At 43.2% G+C, this 23203-nt stretch overlaps 1 protein-coding gene across 3 annotated transcripts in view; it reads right to left on the bottom strand.

Moving 5' to 3' along the window:
• Ctnnd2 (catenin delta 2) overlaps positions 1–23203 on the bottom strand; it is a 770274-nt gene that overhangs the window by 303664 nt on the left and 443407 nt on the right. For all 3 annotated transcript variants that reach the window (XM_090332125.1, XM_090332127.1, XM_090332126.1), the window contains exon 8: positions 6385–6579. In XM_090332125.1, coding sequence (XP_090188251.1) covers positions 6385–6579 — 195 coding nt within the window. The remainder of the gene's footprint in view (positions 1–6384; positions 6580–23203) is intronic.

The raw sequence follows: 23203 nt of genomic DNA, 5'->3' as shown, positions 1-23203 counted from the left end.
GCATTAAAAATGTTGACCATTAATGGTGATGCACGCTTGTGATCCTAGCACTAATAAGGCTGAAGCAGGAGGACGCTGAAATGAAGGGCAGTCTGGGCTGTAGAGGGAGTCACCGTCTCCAACAATAGACTTGAAACTGATCAGTTAGGGCACCGTACCCGAGGCATCGAATGAGATTGTAGAGAAATTCAGGGCTCTAGCTCTCTGGATGGCGCTGGCTTTGGTGCGTATTATGTAAACTAGGATGATGCATTGATATGGCTCAATGAACTGCATTGTTCTTTCATTCATATTCTGTTCCCCCTTTGCGTCAGCACAGTTAAGCATTTCTGTTATCTGAGCTGCACAGCTCCAGTGGTCTCTTGGTAGTGTGGCTCCTCGGCTGATTCTCTCCATGGTAAACATGTCCAGGGGAAGGGCTTCATCAGCTGTATAAACACTTCCCTCCTCTGCCCTGCTCTGCCAACAGCCTTTCTCCCCTCCACAAGTCCCCAGAACTCAATGAACTGTGCCCCTGGTCTCTTGGGGAGATTTAACAAGCAGCCTCTTCTCCCGTGGCCTTGACTCTTCAACAGACTCCTTCAAGTACATGAAAGTACCTGTTTGTTTTCTGGAGGGCTACACAAATAAAGCCCACTTTATCAGGGCAGAAGAGAGGGGTGCTTTATGTCCTGCATCTGAAGCAGTGCAGGGAGGGCAGTGACTCATTCTTAAAACAGTGAAAATGCTTTAGGAGTGATGGCACTATTTGCTGCAAAGGGGTTAAAAACAAAAAAAAGGACAGACAGGATTCTGGGCATGGAAGAAGGAAATTCTTGGGAGAAATATAAATTGGGGTTTAATAAAAAGGAGAGAAAACAGTAACAATACAACACATATTTACCTATGTAATCAAGATAAATACAATATATAAACAGATAATAAAGCATTTTAAAATGTTATTTCTAGGGCTGGGAGTTGGGCCTAGTGGTAGAGTGCTTGCCTAGCATGCACGATGACCCGGGTTCGATTCCTTGGTATCACATACATAGAAAAAGCCAGAACTGGTGCTGTAGCTCAAGTGGTGGAGTGCTAGCCTTGACAAAGCCCAAGGACAGTGCTCAGGCCCTAAGTTCAAGCTCCAGGACTGGCAGAAAAGAAAAGAAAAGGAAAGATTGTTTCTGAAAGTTCAGAAAGTGAGGATACAGGCCAGTGGCTCATACCTGTGATCCTAGAAATTCAGGAGGCTGAGATCTAAGAAGCACAGGCTGAAGTTGGCCCCAGGCAGACAATGTAAAAGGCTCTTGTCTGTAGTTAACCAGCAAGAAAGCCAGAAATAGAAGTATCAGTGCTATCTTTAAGCACAAAAGCTAAGCAAGAATGCAAGGTCCTGAGTTCAAATCCTACTACTGACATTAAGTGACATCATGGGTAATAATCTGGCCTCCAATCTCTTTCCTTATGTCCTGGACAAGGAGCCTTTAGCCCATATTTGGGATACTCACCTCAAAAATCTAACTGTAAACATCTTCAGAATTTCAGCACTTGTCACAAGCTGATCCATGCAAAAATCAAAGGACAATATTCAGGAGAAAATTTAACGCAGGGTGTAAACATTATTAGTTACACGAGGTGGGCACTTAACATGTGCTGATTGGTCGTAATGAAATTGTGCCTAACTGGCCCTGCTGCCGCTTTCTTTGGTAAAGACCACACTGAAAATGTCAGGATGGCAGTCACAACCTTGACGGTGGCGCTCCACGCTGGCATGTGTGTCCACCTACTGAGGATGGATTTGAGAGAGAAAGGCATGTGGAATCCTATCCGACAGCAGTTTCCTCCATTTTCTTCTGGTCTGACTGCTCACAGAGTTGACAGTTCCAGATTTTCATTAAGTAATGTAGATTAACCACGACAACCAATAACTGACTCGTAATAACAGGACCACTTTTGATATTTAAGAATGGTTACTTATTATTAACTCAGTCTACACACTTTTACAGTCAAGCAGGTTACTAGAATCTGGCTCAGGAGTGAAAAAATGAACAAAATGGAGCACAGAAAACTCCACGTTTAGTTCTATGTATGTATTGTTCTATTCAAGTGGATATTTAACGCAGGCCTTCATTATCACCTTTGATCTATGGTGTGTGTGTAATAGAGTTTACTATGGGTGCAAACACAGGTTTCCAACATTGTTAACTCATTTTTCAGTTCTGAAGGGGGAAACCTACATTACCTAGATAGGTGGAAAAATAATAACAATTGATCGATTCACTCAGAGATGTTTCAGCATGGCCATCCTGTTAAGAGCTTGCGCATGCAATCTCATTTCATGACTGCAGGGCAGGGATTGCACCTCTTTCACCAGCAAAAGAGTTTTGCTGGAGAGTAAGACTGGGTTGGCACAGCCAGCAGGAAAATGGAGCCTAGTTCTTGCTGGTAGTTCATGTCTGAAATTACAGCTATTGGAAGTAGACACTGGGACGATTCGAGTTTCAGAATGGCCAGGCAAAAAGGTTGGAAAGACTCCATCTCAACAGAAAAACAGTGAGTATGGTAATCCATGCTTGTTATCTTAGCGCTGGCAAGAAAAAAATAAGAGGATCATAGTCTAGGACAGCTTGTGCAAAAAAATGAAATAAAATAAGGAAATCTTATCTCAAAAATAACCAGAGCAAAAAGGTCTGGAGGTATGATTCAAACAATAGAGTAACTGCTTAGGAAGCGTGAAACACTGAATTCAAGCCCCAAGATGAAAACAACAACCAGCCAACCAACCAACCAATGAAAGACCCCATTCCAATTCCAGCCTCTACCTCTTTTACCTCATCTCTCCTTCTGTGGACACTAAGCTTGAGTGCATGCTCAGAAAATACAGTCCACAGACTTTGAAGTGTAGTGTTTGGCAGAGGAGCCAGGGATGATTAAATGTTAATGTGATATCTGGTGTAACTGGTTAAATCAATTATTTTGCTCCATGAATGTGTGTACATATGTATATATATACATATATATGTGCATATATATATACATATATATATTCCTCAGAATGCATACCATCATTCTCTTTGGCTTTTTCCTCTGAAGAGAAATATAGCAAAATTACCTTCAATTAAAAACCAAATGAATCCACATGAAAAGCACTTGAAAGCATTTTCCACAAAAATGGAAATGGATGGTTACACGGATGCACTAAATGTATCACTTCTGATACCTGGGCTGTGATAAGGAGCTGGAGCAAACGTTACACATAGGCACTCAGGAAGGTTGCCAGCAAAACACGAGTGGGTGTCCTGGCTGCCCATCTAAAGTGTTAGATGGGATGTGGCATTCATGTGGCCTTACGGGAAGCTCAGACAGGTGGCAACAGAACTGGGTATAAGAGCCAGTTGTTTGCAGAACAAAAATTATTCCTGGGGGGGAAAAAAAGCTGCTCCATCTTTTAAAATAGTAAATGACTTTATACCTAGGATGTGACCATATGAGGCTATGGGGTATGCAATATGACATATTATATTCTTTTTGAGCCCGAAACTTCATCTGCTATTTAAAAACAATCCCAAAACAAAGCTAAACTGTTCGAATAAATACCTGAACTGGCTAAGGCTCCGAGTGTCATGAACATGGCCTGGAATCTGGTGGAGCTGAGATGATAGATGCTTCCTGTTCTAGAAAGCAGTACCTCATTTCTATCATCCTCGCTACGTGGGAGGAAGAGTAGGAGGTCATCAGTTCACAATCACCCACTGAGCTGTGAGACGCCCTTCTCAGTGAAGTGCTAGACAAGGTGGTTTGTTCCTGCTATCCTAGCTACACAGGAAGCCTCACCCAAGTGACTGGACCTACGTATGCATCTGCACAGGAACCAAACTCCCAGCTCAGGAATAACCAGTAAAAATCAGGACTAGAGGTGTGGATCAGCAGTGCTTACCTATTAAGTGTAAGGCCCCAAGTTCAAACCCCAGTGCTGCCCTCTCCTTAATAAGAAAAGGAAAAAAAAATGAAGTATTTCTACTTCAAGTGTTGAGGAGACAATCTTCTGTTCAGCAACAATGGCTCTACAATAGTGTACCTTCTGCTCACATTATTTTTATTATTGCTGAAGCACGCAAAGGCAGAACGCTGAAGACTGTCTCGGGCCACCTCAACCACCAATGAGCTGGAAGCCAGTGGTCCTGAGAGCCTCAATCCAGGGCCCTGGTCAAAACCTGTGCTCTTCTCCCAAGGGAGTATCTACACAATCCCGAATGTGTCTTCCAGGTGGCGTGTGACGCATGGGCTCCTCGGCCCTCTGTTCTTGATCGGGCTAGCACTAGCAGAGTCAGTTTCTGGGCTTAGGAGGTGGTGTGAGGACAGGAAGTGAGTCAGGTGTGGACACAGGGCCCGTGGACAGGGGCGGGGGAGAGAGAATATGGTTGACACGTGGGAGCTGGAATGGGGTGGCGTTTCCTATACCACCTGTTTTCCTGATAGACAAGCTGTGGAAATTCTAGAGATTTCCATTATATTATAGAAATCACAGTTCCTCCAAACTGCCTCTGGTCAAAGGTGTGGGTGGACCTCCATGTTAAACCTATGGCTGTCACAACTTTGGTAGATTCCACGGTGGCCATGACTACAAATTCTCGGGGAGAAAGAAAGACACCTGTTCGCTCGGGATGACTGGTGATGGATAGCACGAGGCAGAGGGCCAGGCAAGTGACATTCCTGGTTTCCCAACCATATGGTCTCCTCACAGCATCCCATCTCTGCCACCACAGAACAATGCAGCTATGGGTGCAAACATGGGCACGAAGGGGGCTGAATCCTAGGCGGTTATGCACAGATAATGAAGTCTGAATTCTGTTATCATTGCCTTGCACCCCAACTTGTTACTCCTGTTTTCCTCTTGCAGTCATTCTTAGTTCTCACGCCACACAACAACAGGTGCCTGACTGGTGGTGGTCACTGTGCCACTGTTTGCTGACCCAGGCTTAGATTTTCTTGTTTTGTTTCTCATTTTTGAAGCTGGCATGCCTTCTGCTGGGTTTCCTCTGACACAGATAAATTTAGGTTTCTTTCTCATGATAGATAATTTTTCATCAAATTCCTAGTTTATTAACAAGCCATAATCTTAATAGCACATGAATATGGATCAGAGAATCCCTTTTGCTCCCATTGTGATTCAAATTAGGTTTTAAATGTCACTGAGGTTTTAACCTCTTCCCTTAAAAGGGGCTTCTACAAAGAAAATTCAATGTTCATGGTGCCCAACTCCAGACAATAGTGGGTGTCTCACCTTGGAGGATGAAAGTGAGAGAAATCTGACTAAAGTATTGTTTTTATTATCTAAGCCTAGATAAATAAGCCATGTATTATTAAGATGGGATGGTATTTATGATGTAGAAAATAGTGTTTCATGCCTTTCTTCTCCTGAGGTAGGGAAATACTGACCCATAAATATCAATAAGCAACTATAAATGTAGCTCAGCTTGCTTTGATTTAGTCATGTAATTTAGCATCATAATGCAGCTGATCAAAGTTGCTCCTGTACTTAGCAATCACTACAAGTTACAGCACTGTGAGGTGGCAGAGCTCTGTGCCAAGCTGTGTAGCATCCTATGCCGTCTCTGATCGCCTCCCTGCCAGGTGCTTCAAGAGGAAGGAACAGCTACACACACCACCTATGAACTAGAAACACCACCTGCACCTGCAGCAGCCTGAGGATTGTCCTCAACACACCTCCCAGCACGTTTCTATTGTATTGATTTTCATATGTAACCAGGTGTCCTCGAGGAAAGTAATCATGACACTAAACCAATTATTTTACAAAGAGCTACATGGGGCAGAAACACTTGTCTGGCTTCTTGAGACTCCTGGATGTGTAGGATTCAACATACAGAAGAGCCAAACTGTTGACTAAAGCACAAGCAACTGCCATCCTCTGAACATCAACTGGATAGGTCCTGATTCAACCTCCAGATATGCATGAAGCTAATTGTAAGTGTGTCTTTCAAAATATATTACACTTTTCTTTCCCCCAAGCTTGCCAGACTGTGTAGGCCACACCATTAACATGCACTTACCATGATCAGAAAGTTGCATTTTTGTTATATTGAAATGACTGTTTTCTTAGACTGTGTATATTCAATCAATAAATTGATAAGGATGTATACAACATGAGTAGGCCTTCTTTTCTACTTTTCCTATTTAACAACACAAGTTCACAGCCCTCTTTGTAATTCTATGCTCTGTAATAGGAAAGTGGGGGTCTCATCGTGCAATTTCATCATCAGTGGTCACTGTTGCTAGAAGCACTATGAGAAGAGTGGATCTACACCCCTTCACTGTATACTCAACACCTTCAGGCTTCCCCTGGCACCCCCCACCCCAAGACAGGCCGGGGAGGTTGTGGCTACCCACCTGTGCTCGTGCGGTAGGTGCCCGTGTGTGCTGGCGGCAGAGGGTCTCCCTGGCTCTGGCTCAGGCTCCTCATAGGGGGCTTCTGGTAGACGCGGTCTTCATAGATGGGGTCTATGTGGTGTTCCGGGGACTGCAGGGCCCGCAGTTCGGGGCCCAGGTGTCCATGCTGGCTGCTGTAGGAGGCTCGGGACCCAGCTGTAACAAATGAACGAGAAGAACGTGAGGGCTCCGCTCACCGCCACACATGTCTTATCCATGAAGCTTTGAAGTCGGAAGAGACAGGGATGGACTGAAAACCAAACGGCAGCCATGCATCTGGCTAATCAGCTTATCTGCACATCCAGCTGCCTCGTTTTGCTCCCAAAGGTGATGTCACGATGAGAATGACAACAGTGCTGAAAGAAATGCCCCCAGCAGAGGACCACGGCCTTATGAATGGAGCTGGGCTCTTCACCAAAGGAATCAGGCCCGCAAACAATCCTAAAAGCCCTCTTACCACAAACTGTGCAACAGGGATTATTTTCAGGGACAAATCAATGAAGAGGACACATGGCAAAGACATCGTGAGGTTGACTCCTGAGCAGGGCACTGCAGATTCTTCCTATCAGCAGTTTTTCCCAGGACAATGGAAAAGTCACAACGTTTGGGCAGCTAACAAGCTAAACCTCTGAGAGAAGCAGATGCTAAACAATAAGACTTCTGGGCCATATCTTCCTTTATTCTCACTGTCCAAATCCAAGCATGTGCGCTCATCTACCTCCTTCTGGAAAACATACCAGCGGACGTCACTCCCTGGCTTACTGATGGCTTGAGGGTTGAAATCACCCCGGTTTCCAGCCTGTGTGGCTCCTGGCTTGACACTGGATTCCACAGCGTGGGAAAGGATGGCTGGAATGGCCACAACAGACCAGGGAGCCAGGCGGATGCTTCTTAAAGAAACATACACAGGCGGCATTTGTCTCTGTACACAAACACATTCACTAATGTGTGGTTACCAGGGGAAGAGTCCAATGGTTCACCATACCACCGAGTCCTCTGAATGACTTCCATCGTAAAACAGTGAACAGATTCCAGGAAGATGGACCGTGTATTATGGGGGGGAGGGCGGCAAGAGGAGCACACGAATGGAGGACAGGTGGGGGAATGCAGTCACGTTATTCAGACCCAGATGTGAAAACCAAATCAGATAGATTGAAGGGACGGGTGACGATGGAGCAATGGCAGAGAGTGATGAGAAGGGTGACATCAACTGAAATGCATTATGCTCAGAAACTGACACACCGAATTGAAATTCTTTGGATGGCTACTTAAATTATTATTACTATTATTTTAAGAATGAAGCTCTTGGGGCCGGGAGTTTGGCCTAGTGGTAGAGTGCTTGCCTAGCATGCACGAATACCCAGGTTCGATTCCTCGGTACCACATACATAGTAAAAAGCTGGAAGTGGTGCTGAGGCTCAAGTGGTAGAGCTCTAGCCTTGAGAAAGTCCAAGGACAGTGCTCAGGCCCTGAGTTCAAGCCCACGACTGGCAAAAAAAAAAAGAATGAAGCTCTTCCGTCAGGTGATATTCTTTTATGAGGGCCGCAGTTTGAGTTGACAAAACTAAAAAGAAGGCAAGATCTTGGAGAAAATGCATGCGAACTGAGATGGGTTTGGGCTGCAAGGACAGGCACTGACTAGCCAAGTCCAGAATCCATGCAAGAACCAATGGAGAGCCCCGCTGGCTTTAGAAATGGGCTTTAGCTAAATCCCTCAAACAAACACCCATGCGCAGCTTGGGATTCCACCGCCAACTGCTGTTCAGCTCCTCCCTCCCAAACTCGCCAGTCAGAAGCACCGGAAACTCCTTGACTCAGACAGAGTCTGTGAACAGGCACAGGTATCCCTACTTTCTGATTATCTAGGGCCTTCACGGGAGGCCTTTTGAAGGCTACAGCATTCAAATGTTCACCTCAGCCATTTGAGGAAAAAGCCATTTAGAAGTTTTGCAATTTGCTTACAGGTACATGTTTGGCTGGTACATTTAGCACATGCTTTCTTTTTCTTTTTCTTTTTGTGCTGGAACTGGGACTTGAACTCAGGGCTTCTTGCTTTCCCGTAGCTTTTCACTCAAGGCTGGTACACCATCATTGAACCATACCTCCACTTAGTGCTTTTTGCTGGTTGTTGGAGATAAGAATCTCATAGACTTCTCTGTGCAGCTGTCTTTAAACCACAATCTTTTGATCTCAGCCTCCTGAGAGCAAGGACTTGAGGTGGTGAGCCGCCAGCACAAGCCAGCACAAGCTTCTTTAAATGTAAATAAGCAGAACACAACATTTCTGAGTGGTGGGAGCAGTGCCGAGAGCTCTGTGAATTTATTATGACTAAAACATGCGGAACGTGGAGGGGGAGGGGAAGAGTCTCCATGCCAAGCTCCTCACCCTTCCCTTTGCAAGTAATTAAACAATTTCTGATTTATATAGCATTGTGAGGAATAATGGCTTCCAAATATCTGTTTTGCATAATTAGGCTCATCGCAGCGGATTTATCAAATGTCAACATCACTAGTTATTATCTCAAGCTTGGATTTTCCCAGGCATACACTCTAAGCCTTGAGTTCTTGCTTTCAATTCTTAGGCCTGAAGGTTTTGAGAGTATTGTGAAGGATTCAAAAGGGTAGAAATAAGGAGACAGTGATTCCATTCAAATGTCAAATAGTTAAATGAAAGTTAAGTATACTGGTAACAGCAGGAACTTTATCATCATTCCTTTACTGTAAGTTTTTATAAGTATCCAAGGATAAACAAGGGGAGGACCAGATTAAACTTTGCAGCAGTGGTAGGTGAAAATCCCCTTGCTACAAGAATTCAATTTGTATTAGACATTTTTAGTAATACTAGCAATAAAATTAAATAATCTTAAAGTCTATTTTTGTGAATATCATATTTTCAAGAACATGATCACAGCAAGGCTCAGGTGCTCAATCCTGAAATCTTCACTCTTTTTGAGGCAGAGATTGCAGTATCATGGCTGGAGAACAGCTTGGGTACGATAGGTCAAGAGACTCCCTCTTTACCAATGCCTAGGTGTGGTGTATGTGCATGTTATGCTGGCTATGGGGGATGAAAATGGCTGGCTACGAGGGTGCATGTCTGTCCTCTCCAGTGAAGCAAGGTAGCAACATTTGGAGAATTGCAGCTCAGGGAGCTATGGCATGAAGTAAAACCTACCTTACAAAGACCAATGCAGAAAAAGGGACTGGAGGCATGTACAAGAACCTGAGTTCTGTCCCTACTAAACATCATATGTGTGTATTAATGTATATATGTTTGTACATGCATGTATATATACGCATATACATGTGTTATATATTTACATGTATAGTCACATGCATATGTATGTTATATCTATAAATATGCACATAGTGTATTTATGTTTTTATATACATATGTGGAATGAGGAGACAAAAATACATATACATATATACACATATATACGCACATATATATACATCTATACATCTATCTATCTATCTATCTATCTATCTATCTATCTATCTATCTGCTTTCTCATTCTAAGAAAATAACTGTTCTTAGTGGGATTTTTCTCTCAACATTTTGTTCTAATTGCCAATGAATCCTAAGCACATTATAGGAACTCAACACACCACTCAAGAACACATATCTTTTTCAGGTACTGAAACTATACTATTACAACAATAACTTCAGTAATAATTTTTTAAATGCTGAGGACATTTTGACTTGGTCTGAAGTGTGGTAGATATCAAGGCTAAGTGTTCTTGCCAATTGTGTTGGAAGAGAACAGTCCTGGGAACTTGACCTTGACCAAGCTGTAAGCTCAGATCTGCACAGTCAAAATACAAATCAAAGCCTGCCAAAATAGTCCAAAGGGAAAACCAGACCTGTACCAGCCCTGACAGTTCCTCTACTACAAAAATATCAACCTGAAAGAATGACTTCTGGTCAAACAGCAGTTATAACTGACTTCTGCCATAGTTCCAGCTTAGATGCTTCAATTCTATCATGTGTATCTTTTCCATCTTCTTCTCCTCTTCGCATAACAAAGATAGAAGCTAGAGTATTCAGGCTCTGGCACTTGCAAAGTCGTCCTGAGAAGGGATTTGAAGTCTCCTGTCTGGAGCATGCAAGCAGATCATGTGCCAAAGATGGTTTGTGAGTCGTGAAGAGTGCTGGAATTTCCCCCATGTGGCTGTGCATGGTAGCTTGCATGTACATTCCTAAGTATTTGGTAGGTGATGATTGGGAGACTGGTTTGAGGCCAGCCAGCCCTGGACAATTAACAAACAATCAGACAAACAAATGCAATTCCTATCTCAATAAACTGGGCATTACAGGTAGGACAAAAAGCATGAGAGCCTATCTGAAAAGTAACTTCAGCAAGAAAGGGCTGGGGGTGTGGCTCAAGTGATGGACCAACTCCTTGCACAAGATCTGAGTTTTGACCCTAGAATTTCATTCAAGGAAAAAAAGTTGTGGAAGTGGAGCTAAGGCTCAACTGGCTGAGTAAAAGAAGCTTAGAGACAGAACCCAAGCCCTGAGTTCAAGCTCCAGAACTTCACAAAACAAAGTAACAAAAATGCTTGTGCCAGTCAGTCCTGCGTTAAAGAGCAATTAGAGTTACTTTATGATTTAAAAAATAATAGGTTCAATAAAGATTTTTCATAATTTAAAATAAAATTCTTGCATGTGTGCTCTGGGCAGTCCACAGATCCTCCTGGGCCAGCAGCTCAGGGGCAGTCTGTATGCTAATCCACAGCAGAGATAGAGCAATGCGATCTTGGTGACTTCTGGTAGCTTCTACCCATCCCTGCGAATAGTTCCTAGGATGGCTCAGAAGCTAAGCACTCCTAGGTGCTCCACTGCGGTGGTGAATGGAAAGGCAGAGAGGGAGGAAGAGATCTGAGGGGCTCAGAATACTGTGTAGACTGAAAACAGGAGACAAGCCCTCAGAACATCTGGACTTCTGTTTGGGGGTCATTCCTGCTTGGCGGTCACGTAAATGCCACGTAGAAGCTTGATACCATGGGTTGCCATCAGATATAATATCTCGGGTTCTTTGTAATTTTACTTGTGTTTGTACATGTTTGCCTGTGAGGGTGTGGGTGTGAATTTTGCTCTGTGAAGTTTGAATAAGAACACCTGAATCTATCTCTAGTCAGGTGGATAAACTAAGATAAATAACCCAAATCATTTGATCTCTAGTCTTTTCAAACATAAAAAAAGGTGGCAATATACGCATTTGTATAATCTGGAATATTTTTGGAAGACAGAGATAAGAATAATCCATGTAAAAGTCCTCTACAGTTGATAAAGCAACATAAAAATAAGTGCTCTTGTATGACTGCGAAAACTACAGGAATGAGGTAAATCCAAGGAGAGGGAAGTAATGATATAAGCACGAATAAAGTGACTCCTTAGAGATACAGACAAGGCCTAAGTTAAACCTTCACTCGTAAGATAACCAACTCTTGCCAACCCAGCAGGAAGGCAATACAGACATGCCAGGCACTCTAGAACAGGAAAAATAAAGCAGGAAGGGCTAAAGAGTATCTCATGGCTTGCCTGTCAGTCTTCTATCCCCCATTTCTACTGAGTCTGATAATCCAAAAACTCTTGTTTACCTTTGACTAACGATTTGTAATATTATGTACATGGCGAGGATTTGTAGCTAAATTTGAATGTACCGGATTTTATCACTTGGTTCATATGGGCCAATAAAACCAAGCTGATAGATAATCAATACATCATTAATTCGTTCAGCACACTTACTGAGTGGAGGAAAGGTGCTTAACTTGTAGCAGTTTAGGAACTCTTGATCCTCAGGACAAAGAACCTGACCTTGAATGTGACCTTGTGCATGCTCACTTTCAGGCAGATGGAGATAAGAAATGATAAAGATAAAGAAAGAAATGAGGTAGAGCAGGGAGAGGGAGATAATACACAAATGTGGGGCAGGGATGTTAAGAGAGCTGCAGAAGATGAGACACTGGCCATACCAGAGGAAGAAATCATGTCGTATCTTCCTTAGAGAGAGCAAATCGATCCTATAAGAGATTCATTTCAGAATTGTTATAGAGGAGAGTTTATTGGTGCCCATTTAATCCATGCTGTCTTTCATAAATGACACAATTAAGTATAGGAATATCATCGTGGGTTCGTTCAAACTCCTCAGTTGATTACAAGGACTGAATAGTGTTTCAACAATCATAGCAATTCCAATTTTCTTGAAGGGACCTGACACATTCAGTAGGTGATCTGTTGTCTCTTACAACTATCTGGTAAAGAGTAGAGTAAGGGTGATTAATCTTCCACTTGTGTTTTGCATTATCATCTTAACATAGCACTATTTCTCAGATCTTACTTTTCTCTCTCAGTGAACCCAGAAATGTGTGAAAACACAGATTTCTAGATTCAACTTCAAAAGATCCCACTGAGTGCCCAGAATGGGGTACACTAAGCATATTTTAAGGGGACCCCCTGCCTGATGCACAGGCAGGATCCTAGTCAATGCCATTGTCCCTTAAATCAACTAGATTAAGAGAAAATAGGCATTTTAAGAGAAAAATATAAGATCTGATGTTTCAGTTATTTCTTGCTTTAACAACATAATTTGTTGCCATACTATGCTGGTCATTTTTATTAAACAGAACAAAGCAGCACCATTGTGTTTTTCTTGGGGACATATTTTGATTCTTTATGGTCTTATAACTGTCTGAATGAAAAATCTAACTGGACTTTGGTTGTTTTATTTTAAAATGTTTGCCAGGAGTTTGGCCTAGTGGTAGAGTGCTTGCCTAGCATGCATGAAGAACAGGGTTCAATTCTTCGGTACTACATACATAGAAAAAGCTGGAAGTGGTGAAGTGGCTCAAGTGCCAGAGTGCTAACGTTGAGAAAAGCCCAAGGACAGTGCTGAGGCCCTGAGTTCAAGTCCCACTGTGGTGGGAGGGTCAGCAGTCGGCCTCATTGCTGATGGCTCTCAACTCTTTATTCTGTTCACTTTGAATACCAAGTCTGGCTGACTGTTATTAAGCTCCTGGGGTAGAGTAGGGCGAGAATGTGCTTTCTGCATGAAACACTCTTAAAAATAAAAACTAGCTGGGCACAGTGGCTCACATCCTAATCCTAGCTACTCAGGAGGCTGAAATCTGAGGATCAGTGTTCAAAGCCAGCCTGGGCACTAAAGAAAGGTGAGACTTTTATCTCCAATTAACCACTAGACAATGGGAAGTGGCTCCTGGGGTAGTGCGGTAGCTTTGAGGCCCAGAGTTTAAGCCCTATTGCCCACTAAATAAATATATAAACAAACAAACACAAACATTACATCTTAGAGCTGAAAAGAGTCTCATCAAACGAAGCAGAACTAAAAAAGCGAAAATTGAGAGAGGAAGAGTGGGTGGATGTAGTCATAATATTCAATATATAGATGAGAAAATGAAATCAGGCAAATTGAGAAGATAGGTGGAATTGGGAGGGATGGGGAGAAGAATGCCAGGAGTGACATTGATAAAGAATTGCTATGTTGAACTTAAATCTTTTGTATAATACTTAGAGACATTAAAAAAGAAAACCCATGCTACACTTCATTTTAAAAAATAAAAATGGACTACTTACCATTTTTTCAAAAAGCATTCAGAAAACTGCACTGTATACTGCTTTTCTGGGAGCACAGATAAGAATAGAAGTTCACAGATCCTCCTCTGTCTCCTTCCCCTCCTTTTCCTCCTTCTCCTCTTCCTTATTGTCCTCCTCCCTCGCTTTCATCCTCCTTTTCTGTCTTTACACTGTGATTTATTCTTAATTTTTTTGCTTTAGATTCACATTAAAATCCCAAATCTACTTCCTGCTCCTATGTTAATTCAAAAGTTAATCTTGGCATTTAAAGGACTCCATAATATTTCTGTATCTTCCCAGTCAAGCTGATGAGTTCGATTTCATTTACAAATGAGAATTGATTCATTGAATTCATTCGACAACATACTTCATGTTGTTAGAAATGTGGAAAACCACAGAGATCCATTTTTCGACACAGGCTGAGAGCCATATGACATAGGTATGCAAGGGCAATTCTGAACTTGTATGCATTTGGTGACAAAACTGCATCCTAACCGAATAATTTCACCTTGAAGATAGAAAATGATTGTACGACCTCTCAGTTTTTAGGAACAAAATGTTGACCTTTTGCAGAAGACTACAGTGCCACCTTGGATATGATGAAACAGGCCGTCAATTATGTCGTAACTCACACCCAGCTCCAAAGAGCCCGTGAGAAGATTTGTCCCCCTGAGACACTGGGTGAACAGTGGCGGCAGAGCCCTGTGCCACGTCTCTGCTTTTGTTTGTTTCAGAGCAGGTAGAGGAGAGGAGTTATTCAAAATGCCAGGTGTGTCTGAATGCCCTGAGTGCAGGCCTGAGCTTGTGCATGGGGGACAGGTTCTCACCAAGCTGGGGTACTGTTCTGCTTATGAAGATGGCCTCTGTCTGTGAATGCATCCCTGCTTACCACAGCACTTCCATTTGGGCTCTCATCTAGACTGTGAGTGGCTGACACTTCAATGCCATGGCCTCTCCTGCCTTCCTGGGAAAACAGTGCTGTCAACAGAGGGCTGGGTGGAGCGTCTCACTGGATGCTGGCTGTGCAGGTGAGGCCTCAGCAGGTGGCTGGAGCCTGTGCTCAGCACACACCCATGGGGCTGGTCACGCTGACTGTGGGCCACGGGTGGCCATCACAGAGGCTGACCTCAGTTGCGTGGGGTCAGGTCCACAGCAAAAAGATTGCAGGCTAGCTGGGTGAGAGTCACTGTCAGGGAGACACAGGTAGGGTAGGTTGGCCCAACTGGGTAAGGATGGTGTGTTTCAGGCAATTCTGCAGAAGCAGGCCCCTCAGTTCATTCTCTGCCTGCAGAAGAAGCTCAGTGTTTCTCCACCTGGGAACACACTGGGAAGACAACTTTTAAAGACTGTTAATGTGTGAAGGATCACTGCAGACTAAGATCTCAAGGCGGGGTAGGAGAATAAAGGAGTTCAATCATTTAAAGTGCTGCTAAGAAGCCATTTGGCTTGGATGGCCAAGAGCAAAGCTAAGATTTGTGACAAGATGCAGGATCTCGAGGAACACATGCCAAGGTCTTCAGCTGGCCTCAGAGCATCCCCAGAAATATCCACTCCTGAATGTGTGTGGGGAGAGGGGAGGGGAGCGGAGGGCAGGTTGGAGGGAGACTTCAATATTTTCAAGAAAAAGTGGCAATATCCTTGAGAGCAAGAAAGGAGAGGGCTGCTTTGATTGGAGGCAATCCACACTCTGTCAGGTTTGTGAATAGTCCCTTGCTGGGAAATCTTTGAGGGGAGCGGAAGAGGAGCTTCACTGGTTGTGGCCAAGCTTAGACTTCAGTGTGTCTTCTACCTCTTCCTGGCCCCTTCCCTTCTGGAACGCTCTGGAAAAGGTCTTTGGGCTGCATCCAGGTGGCTCATCTTGGGAGGGGTAGCTGCTCTGGGGCTGGGGAATTTTCCATATTGTGTGTGCGGGGCCAGTAGTCCCAAGTGCACATCCTGTGAAGTTTTGGCATTTTTTTTCCAAAACAGTGTCAGGCTGATAAAGACAGCGGGAAAGACTCGATAGACACTGCAACTGTTCTCAGAGAAATCGGGCACATGAAACAAGGAAGGATGCAGAATTTGACTAGCAGTGAGATTTCCACTTGGAAGTAAGTCTTTCAGCATCTGAGTGTGATGAAGTTTAATCCAGGAAGGCTAACTTTTACTTGGGAGGGCATTTTCTTTTTTTTTGTGGGTACTGGGGGTTTGAACTTAGGACCCTCTGCTTGCTAATCAAGTGTTCTACCATTTAATCTATATTCCCAATACTGAGAAGAGTATGGCATTTATCGTTTGCTTCAAACCAGCTCTCCTTCCGAGCTGGAGTATCAAGAATTTGGCTCGCTGCTATCTTCTTATGTCTCTAATTAACTACTCATGCAAGGGAATCTATAATTTGGCACTTTATTAATTAGTCACTTCCCAGAATTTTTAATGGGCAGTCTCATAGTCACACAGATATTCTTCTGTGTTAATATGGGATCAAATCCAAGGACGGTCATTTTATTTCTGGACAGCTGCTTTTCCCAACACCATCACTGCAATACTTGAGTAGGGCCTGAAGTCTGTTCCAGACCCAGTTACAATAATGATGATGATGATTCTGAAAGAATCCAGATATAGGTGTGCCTCATTCGTCCTTGCAGTTGTTTTGGAAAGACTTCAAGTTTGCTTGAAAAAATTAATTTTTGCTTTTGGGTTACTGGTGTCTGCCTAGAGGGAATAGGGGGTAATAAGTGAACATCTCAGTATATGAACAGGGAAGGGTTTGTTTTTTTATATTTGTTTTATTGTAATTAATAGAAGGGTTACATTATATTTACCAGATGGAAGCTGCATTACTTCATATACATTGATACCCTTTCTCATGTCTTGGTTCCCATTTCTTCCCCCCACCCCCGTCCCTCATCTTGTTTTCCTCCCTTCAGGGAAGGGTTTTAAACCAACCAAAATAGGCTTCAGCAAGCAGTTTCCTCCTCAGTTGGTTGTGATTTTTGGAACTATATGTGAAGGAAGATAATTTACTTCTTAACATCCTAATCACAGTCTTTGCGCAAGCTGTTTTACATAAATCATTCACTGGCTGCACAAACTCACTTTCTAAAATCAGACTTTTAGCTTCTAAAATGCAAACTGAAAAAAAAAGGCATATCTCTGTGTCATTTTCCTACAGCTTTCTAGCCCCTACCAATAATATCCCAGAGTGACCTTTGTGATAATTCCAGAAAGAAAGGATACCATTAACTTCCCACTAAATTTATAGAGAAAAAAAGTGACAAATAAACAGTGTCAACATATTATTAGTTTTTACTATTTGGATCAGCATAAAATTGGGCGGATTTTTTTAAAAAGGTTTGAAAAAACAGGGATTATTCTGTGTGATACAGTTTTGATGAAGTTTAAATTCATCTCAATCCTTTCCTTTTCAAAAGTTGAAAATATATGTGTGTACATGTATGTTTTAAAGCTTGAATAATTACTGGTGATGTATATATAATTATCACTTGGATGCCAGCTTATGCATCAATATTCAGTTTCCTAATGAGGCTCAAAATTGATGGGACTAATCGATCGCTACAATTCTCCAATCCCCCTTTTCAAATATCATTGTTTTAGGAAGATCCTACTACACTGCCAATCTGGGATGGCCCGTGGAATATGGAGGAGATGGTTTTTCTCGTACAATAACTTGACTGTTATTGAGTCTCCTAATCCCGAACAGAGGGAATACATGGAAAGAGAGACTGCATCTGTCTCTCTGTCTATGTGCCTATGGTTATGTCACTCTAAATCTGAAATGGAAGCACTTCCCAGCCATGTGGGCGATAAGATTGGGAGGTAAGATTGGCAAGATCACTGTTCCAGAATAGCCAGAGCACAAAAGGCCACTAGATCATCTCAACAGGCAAAGCTGGGCTTGGTAATGCACTTCTGTCAAAAAAAAAAAAAGCCTACGGGATTGCTGTTGAGGCTTGCTTGGGGGAAAATGCCAGATCCTATCCCCAAATACACAGAATGAAAAGGGCTGGAGCTGTGGCTCAAGTGGAAGAGTGCCTGCCAAAAAAGTGGAATGGAAACACTGAGTCCTGAATTCAAATTCTAGTAATGCCAAAAAGAAATCCCAAGTAGAATCTTCTCTCGGCTATCTATCTGTGATACAGGCTGAAGGAAACAAGATGTTTGTAATATCAGGAAGCCATCCTGCTGCTCATCATGGGGCATTTCTCGAAGACAAGATCATAAATGCCCTGAGACCTGGTGCATGTATGGGGCCCCAGAACCTGTCACTTTCCTTTCTCTCACTTACCATCACTTTGCCTCCTGCCTTTTAGGTGTCACACCCATACTCCTGGGACCCCAAGCCCCCAGTGAAATGAAGTTGACATGGAATTCTAAATGATGCAGTCTTAGAAAAAATTAAAAAAATGTTCCTGTCCTAAAAATATTAAAGTTGAGTGAAGCTGTGGTTTGATTTATCCCCAGATTCTTAGGCTGCAGTCACTGGGACAGCTGCCGTGAAAGAGCTGAGACCTCAGTCAGCTCTGGAGAGAAGAGGTATTACATTGAACAACAGCTTCTCTCAGCCTCCCCCTCTCACCCTGTTACCAATTCATCACCTACATACTCCTTCTTGAACATCATCCAGAGGCCCCTTCCAGTCCCCCAAACTATGAGCTAATACATTTGCTTTCTTTATAAGCAGCCAGCTTCAGGTGTCCTGTTACAGCACCTGAAAACTCATATGGATAAAATGATTTGCTTGAAACACATCACAGTGTTTCTCAACTGTGGTCATGGCTCCTTGATGTCAGTACAGGAGATAAGAACCTCACATAAGATTCAGCCTTAACCTTATGCCTGTCCCTATGACCAAAGCTCAGTAACAAACTCCACAGAGTCCAGACTCCTCTATAGACTCCTGCACAGTGAGGGCCTATATCTCTAGCTCTTCCTTTCTTCTAGGTACACAAGACATTCAGGGCCTCCATTAGGCCCAGCCTGGGATACTGTCTCCTTGAACAATCCTTTCCAGATCCCCTACCTACATGTACTGTTCTATCAGAATCCCCCAGCCTCCCACCCTCTCTTCTATGGATCTGTACCTAAAGCTACTTCTGGACTAAGATCATTCCTACCTTCCTTCTAAAAAGACGGAACCATCCAGGTTCCATCGTAGAAGCTTGAATTCTCAGAAGAGCCTGATATTATGACTCTAGTCATAGTCTTTGGGGGGGAGTGTAGTAGGGGAGGTACTGGTGCTAGAATTTGGGGACTTGTGCTTGCTAGACTGATACTCTACCCCTTGAATCATGCCCATAGCCCTTTCTTCATAGGTATTTTTCAAATCATCTAAACCAGGATAGTGATCCTTCTCACTGTGCTTTCCACACAGCTGTGATGGCAGGCGCACCTCTCCAGACCCCGCTGTTTTGTAAAACTGATAATGATAGGAGTCTTGTGAACTTTCACCCCAGCTGACCTTATTTCCATCTCTGGAATAACTCAGATTACAAGCGTCGGGTACTGCTCCTGGCCTGTGGCGTCAGTATTGACATGCCAATATGTTAATGATGAACAATGCGATCTTTGTAACATTATCATGACATTGCTATCTCCACTGAGGAACAAGGAAACCATATCAGAGAAGTCTAACTATATTTCCTCAACAGACCACGCGTGATTCATTTGTGACTCAGAACCCTCACATGGGCTGTTCTTGTTCTCTCTGCCTCAAGCACCCTTCCACACATCCCCCTCTCTTCCTTCAATTCCTTGTTCAAGTGATCTCACCACTGAGAGTCACTGCCTTTCAACTCCTCAGCTGTCCCTATCTGTTGGATCTTTTCTTCCTCATCCCTTTTCACTACCTAACATTTGCCTGTGAGAACATTAGATCAAGGAAACCAAGGCTTTAGCTCTGTGCCTGGCTGGAAAAGCAGATGTTAAGTCTGTGTGGATTGAATGGAATTGTCCCAGGTCAGAGCGAGGAAGTCATAGCACACAGACAGTGTATCAGATCTGTGCAGCCCCTACAGCTCATAGCTGGTGGACCTCGATGAAGTGTAACAATTCCTGCTTCTTAGCCTGCAACTTAAGATCCACATTCTTGCACTTTTTCTGTCTTCAATGCTGAACTTTCTTCCATCTCCTGGGACTTGTGCCAAGATTCACACCACAACCACCGCCTGTATCAAGCCCATTCCCATTTTCCTAGCCTGGTGCCCCAGTGGGCTTCATTTCTGCTCTCTTCTATCCCTGGCAGTCAGTATATCATATTTCCTGAGGAAAGCCTCCTGTGAACCTGGGATATAGTCTCCAGCCTTGCAGCTCTCTAGGACAGGATGCAAAGAAGGCAGACTGTTTCAGAGTACTCACAAGTAGCCTGAAAATATTTGGCCCTCTTCATGCCAAAGATCACTGGCTAAGCATAGATTTTTAGGTTGGGGTTCACTTCCCCACCGAGAGCACGTGTTCTCTGCCATCCCGGAGGATGTCAGCGGAGTCAGGGAGAGTCTGCTTCATTTCTCTCTGGAGACTTGAAAGTCTTCTTTTATCTTGGTGCTTTGAAATTTCATGATGTGGGATAAAGTTTTTTTTTATTATTATTATTCCAAGCAGATGTGTTTTCATGGAAGGTATGTGCCCTTCAGCTCTGTGTGTCTCCTGTATAGGTTCTTTGATAATCTGCCTTTCTGTGCTCTATTTCTGAGACTCCTGCAGTAAGTGAGATCCCAGGAATGTGCCTTTATGATTCTCCTTGCATTATTCTCATATTTTTTGCGGTGTTTCCATTATGTTCTCCTTTCTGGGTGATTTCCTGAACAATTGTTCCTATCTGACTTTGAGCTTTGGTAGTTTTATTTTTACAGCCTAGAAAAGATTTTCTTGTTCTTTTATCCTTTTATATACCATTCTGTTTTTATTTAATAAACTAAAGATCTGCCCAAATCCATCTCAATAACCCAACTGCAAGTTTTGCTTATTTCTTTTAATCTCTTCTATCCCTTAAATTATGTTTCTTCCCAGAGACAATTTACTTTTCTATTTTTAATGTCTCTTTTCTTATGCCACTAATTCTCTCTCATTCCTCAGAAATCCTTGTTACTTGATCATATTTGAGGAAGAAAATCCTGGTGGCAGATTTTTTTTTTCTTTCCAATGTGAATATAAACTGCTTCCCTGCACAATCCCCAAGATAGAACTGGTAATCGGGAGGGAAGGGGAGAAGGCGTGTAGTCTAACAATGTTGTCTCTTGAGCCAGGGGGGCCAGCAAATCTCAGGCCTCTACCACCCCATAGCCAGAAAAACCAGAGTACTTCAACCCTATCCAGACCTTTTCAACTCAAAAGTATAACTTTCTTGCTGTTCCTTCGGGAAAGCACTCTTCACCTTGGAGTGCGCGCTGCCTGCTATCTGCCATGTTGGCAAGAGCGAGGGCATGAACGGGAGGAGAAGAAAGCATAGAATTGTCTCAAACTAGCTGTACAATGCCACAGCTCTGCCTAAAAGCCCCTGCTCGGCTCTGCCTGATCAGACTGCAAGGTGCAGACAATTCTCAGTGTGGCTTGCTTGTAGGGAGACTCCACTGCCAGTCCCTGTGCTCCTGTCGCTCTTCTCCCTCTGTTGTACTTCTGCACTTCCAGCTTCGGATGCTGTCTGAGAAACGAGGTGTCAGATGAGATGCGTCACCTTAACTCACTGTCTAGGATAAGTGTTCATCTCTTCCTCCCCCCACTTACATTTTCCCAATTGAATCAGAACGTGCTGATAATCATAAAGCTATCAGTCCACTTTGATAGAATTCTATACAAAAATACCACTCCTCCATCAAACAAGGTCTGTTTATCTCCTTTTAATGGACACTGTTGCTACTTGGTAGGAAGAAAGTGTAGGAACAGAGGCATCCATTTCTGTGAATCAAACAGAACGATATCAGGAAGGCCCCCTGGGCCACCTAGCAATCTCAGCTCTTAGCTGCAGACTCCGGCCACTAACTTACTGTAAGAGGATATTAAAAGTGACACTCTCCCCATTACAGTTTGACCTAGACACCAATTGCATAGAAATTAGATACCAAGGTAAAAATGTGATGCACATAAAGCGAATTACCGCGGAAATGCTTGATTACTGCTTGAGCTCGGGGCCGCTAGGCGGATGAAGGCGATTAGACATGCACAGGATTTGCTGAATATTTCAGAGTCTGCCTTGCTGGGTGGTGGGGAGTCCAAAGAGATGCACTGACATGAAACTACTCCAACTCTACTACAAATTTCAAGTGCAGACTGCTAGGGAGTAGATGGCTGGCAGAATAATGGTTTTGTTGGTGAAAGAGAAGGGGATCAATAGACCTGCACCCTCCATGGTGTCAGTGTATCACGAGCATAGAGACCTAGTCATCAAGGATTCAAAAGATGACCTGGACTTTGTCTCAGGCCAAGACCTTCTGAGGTGAGGTGGGGCCAGGGCCTTTTGTCCTGACAGGAGGAAGGCAAATAATTTGTGTCACTAGGAGAAATCTCCAGTGAGGTCTTATTCCAAAGGACTTCTGGAAGCTCTACTGAAGGAGTCAGTCTCAATCACCTTTGGAAGAGGATTAACTTACTGACTGAGATCGATGGCTGGTCACATTGCAATGCATAAATCTAAACTAGGATATTACTCTTTAGAAAGACTAAGTCAAAAAAAGTGCTAGGAAATGGGTACTTGCAAGGGGGAGGGATCAAGAGGAGAAGGGTAGAAGAATGTATGGGGGAATGAGTAGAATAGAATGCAGGCAAGAATGTGTTGTGTATGCCACAGAACCGAGAAAGGGTGGACAGAAGGGGAGTGAAGAGGTGACACAGATCAAGATGTACTGCCGTGTGTTCACTAGCAAAATCTCAATGCATAAATCTAAAATTTAAGAAAAGGGAGGGAAGGGGTGAGGTGGGAGGGGTGGGTGAGAATGCTGAAAGGAGTGACACTGAGGCACTATATTCATAAACTGCTCTGTTGAGGGGCAACTCCTTTGTACAACTACCTAAAGAATATATGTATGTATGTATGTGTATATATATATATATATATATAAAATGTTGGTGGAATGCCTATTGCTCAGGTGACAGAAGCATTCAAATGCCTGTCCACTGGTAGGGAACATTCTGCATCATGAAATGAGATGGAAGGGAACAGAGGGAGCTGGCACCATGTTGCCTTTAG

This window comes from Megascapheus bottae, chromosome 4 (genome assembly GCF_031878675.1).
Source record: "Megascapheus bottae isolate mThoBot1 chromosome 4, mThoBot2.hap1, whole genome shotgun sequence".
Classification (NCBI taxonomy): domain Eukaryota; kingdom Metazoa; phylum Chordata; class Mammalia; order Rodentia; family Geomyidae; genus Megascapheus; species Megascapheus bottae.
This window is presented reverse-complemented; position numbering and strand designations above follow the sequence as displayed.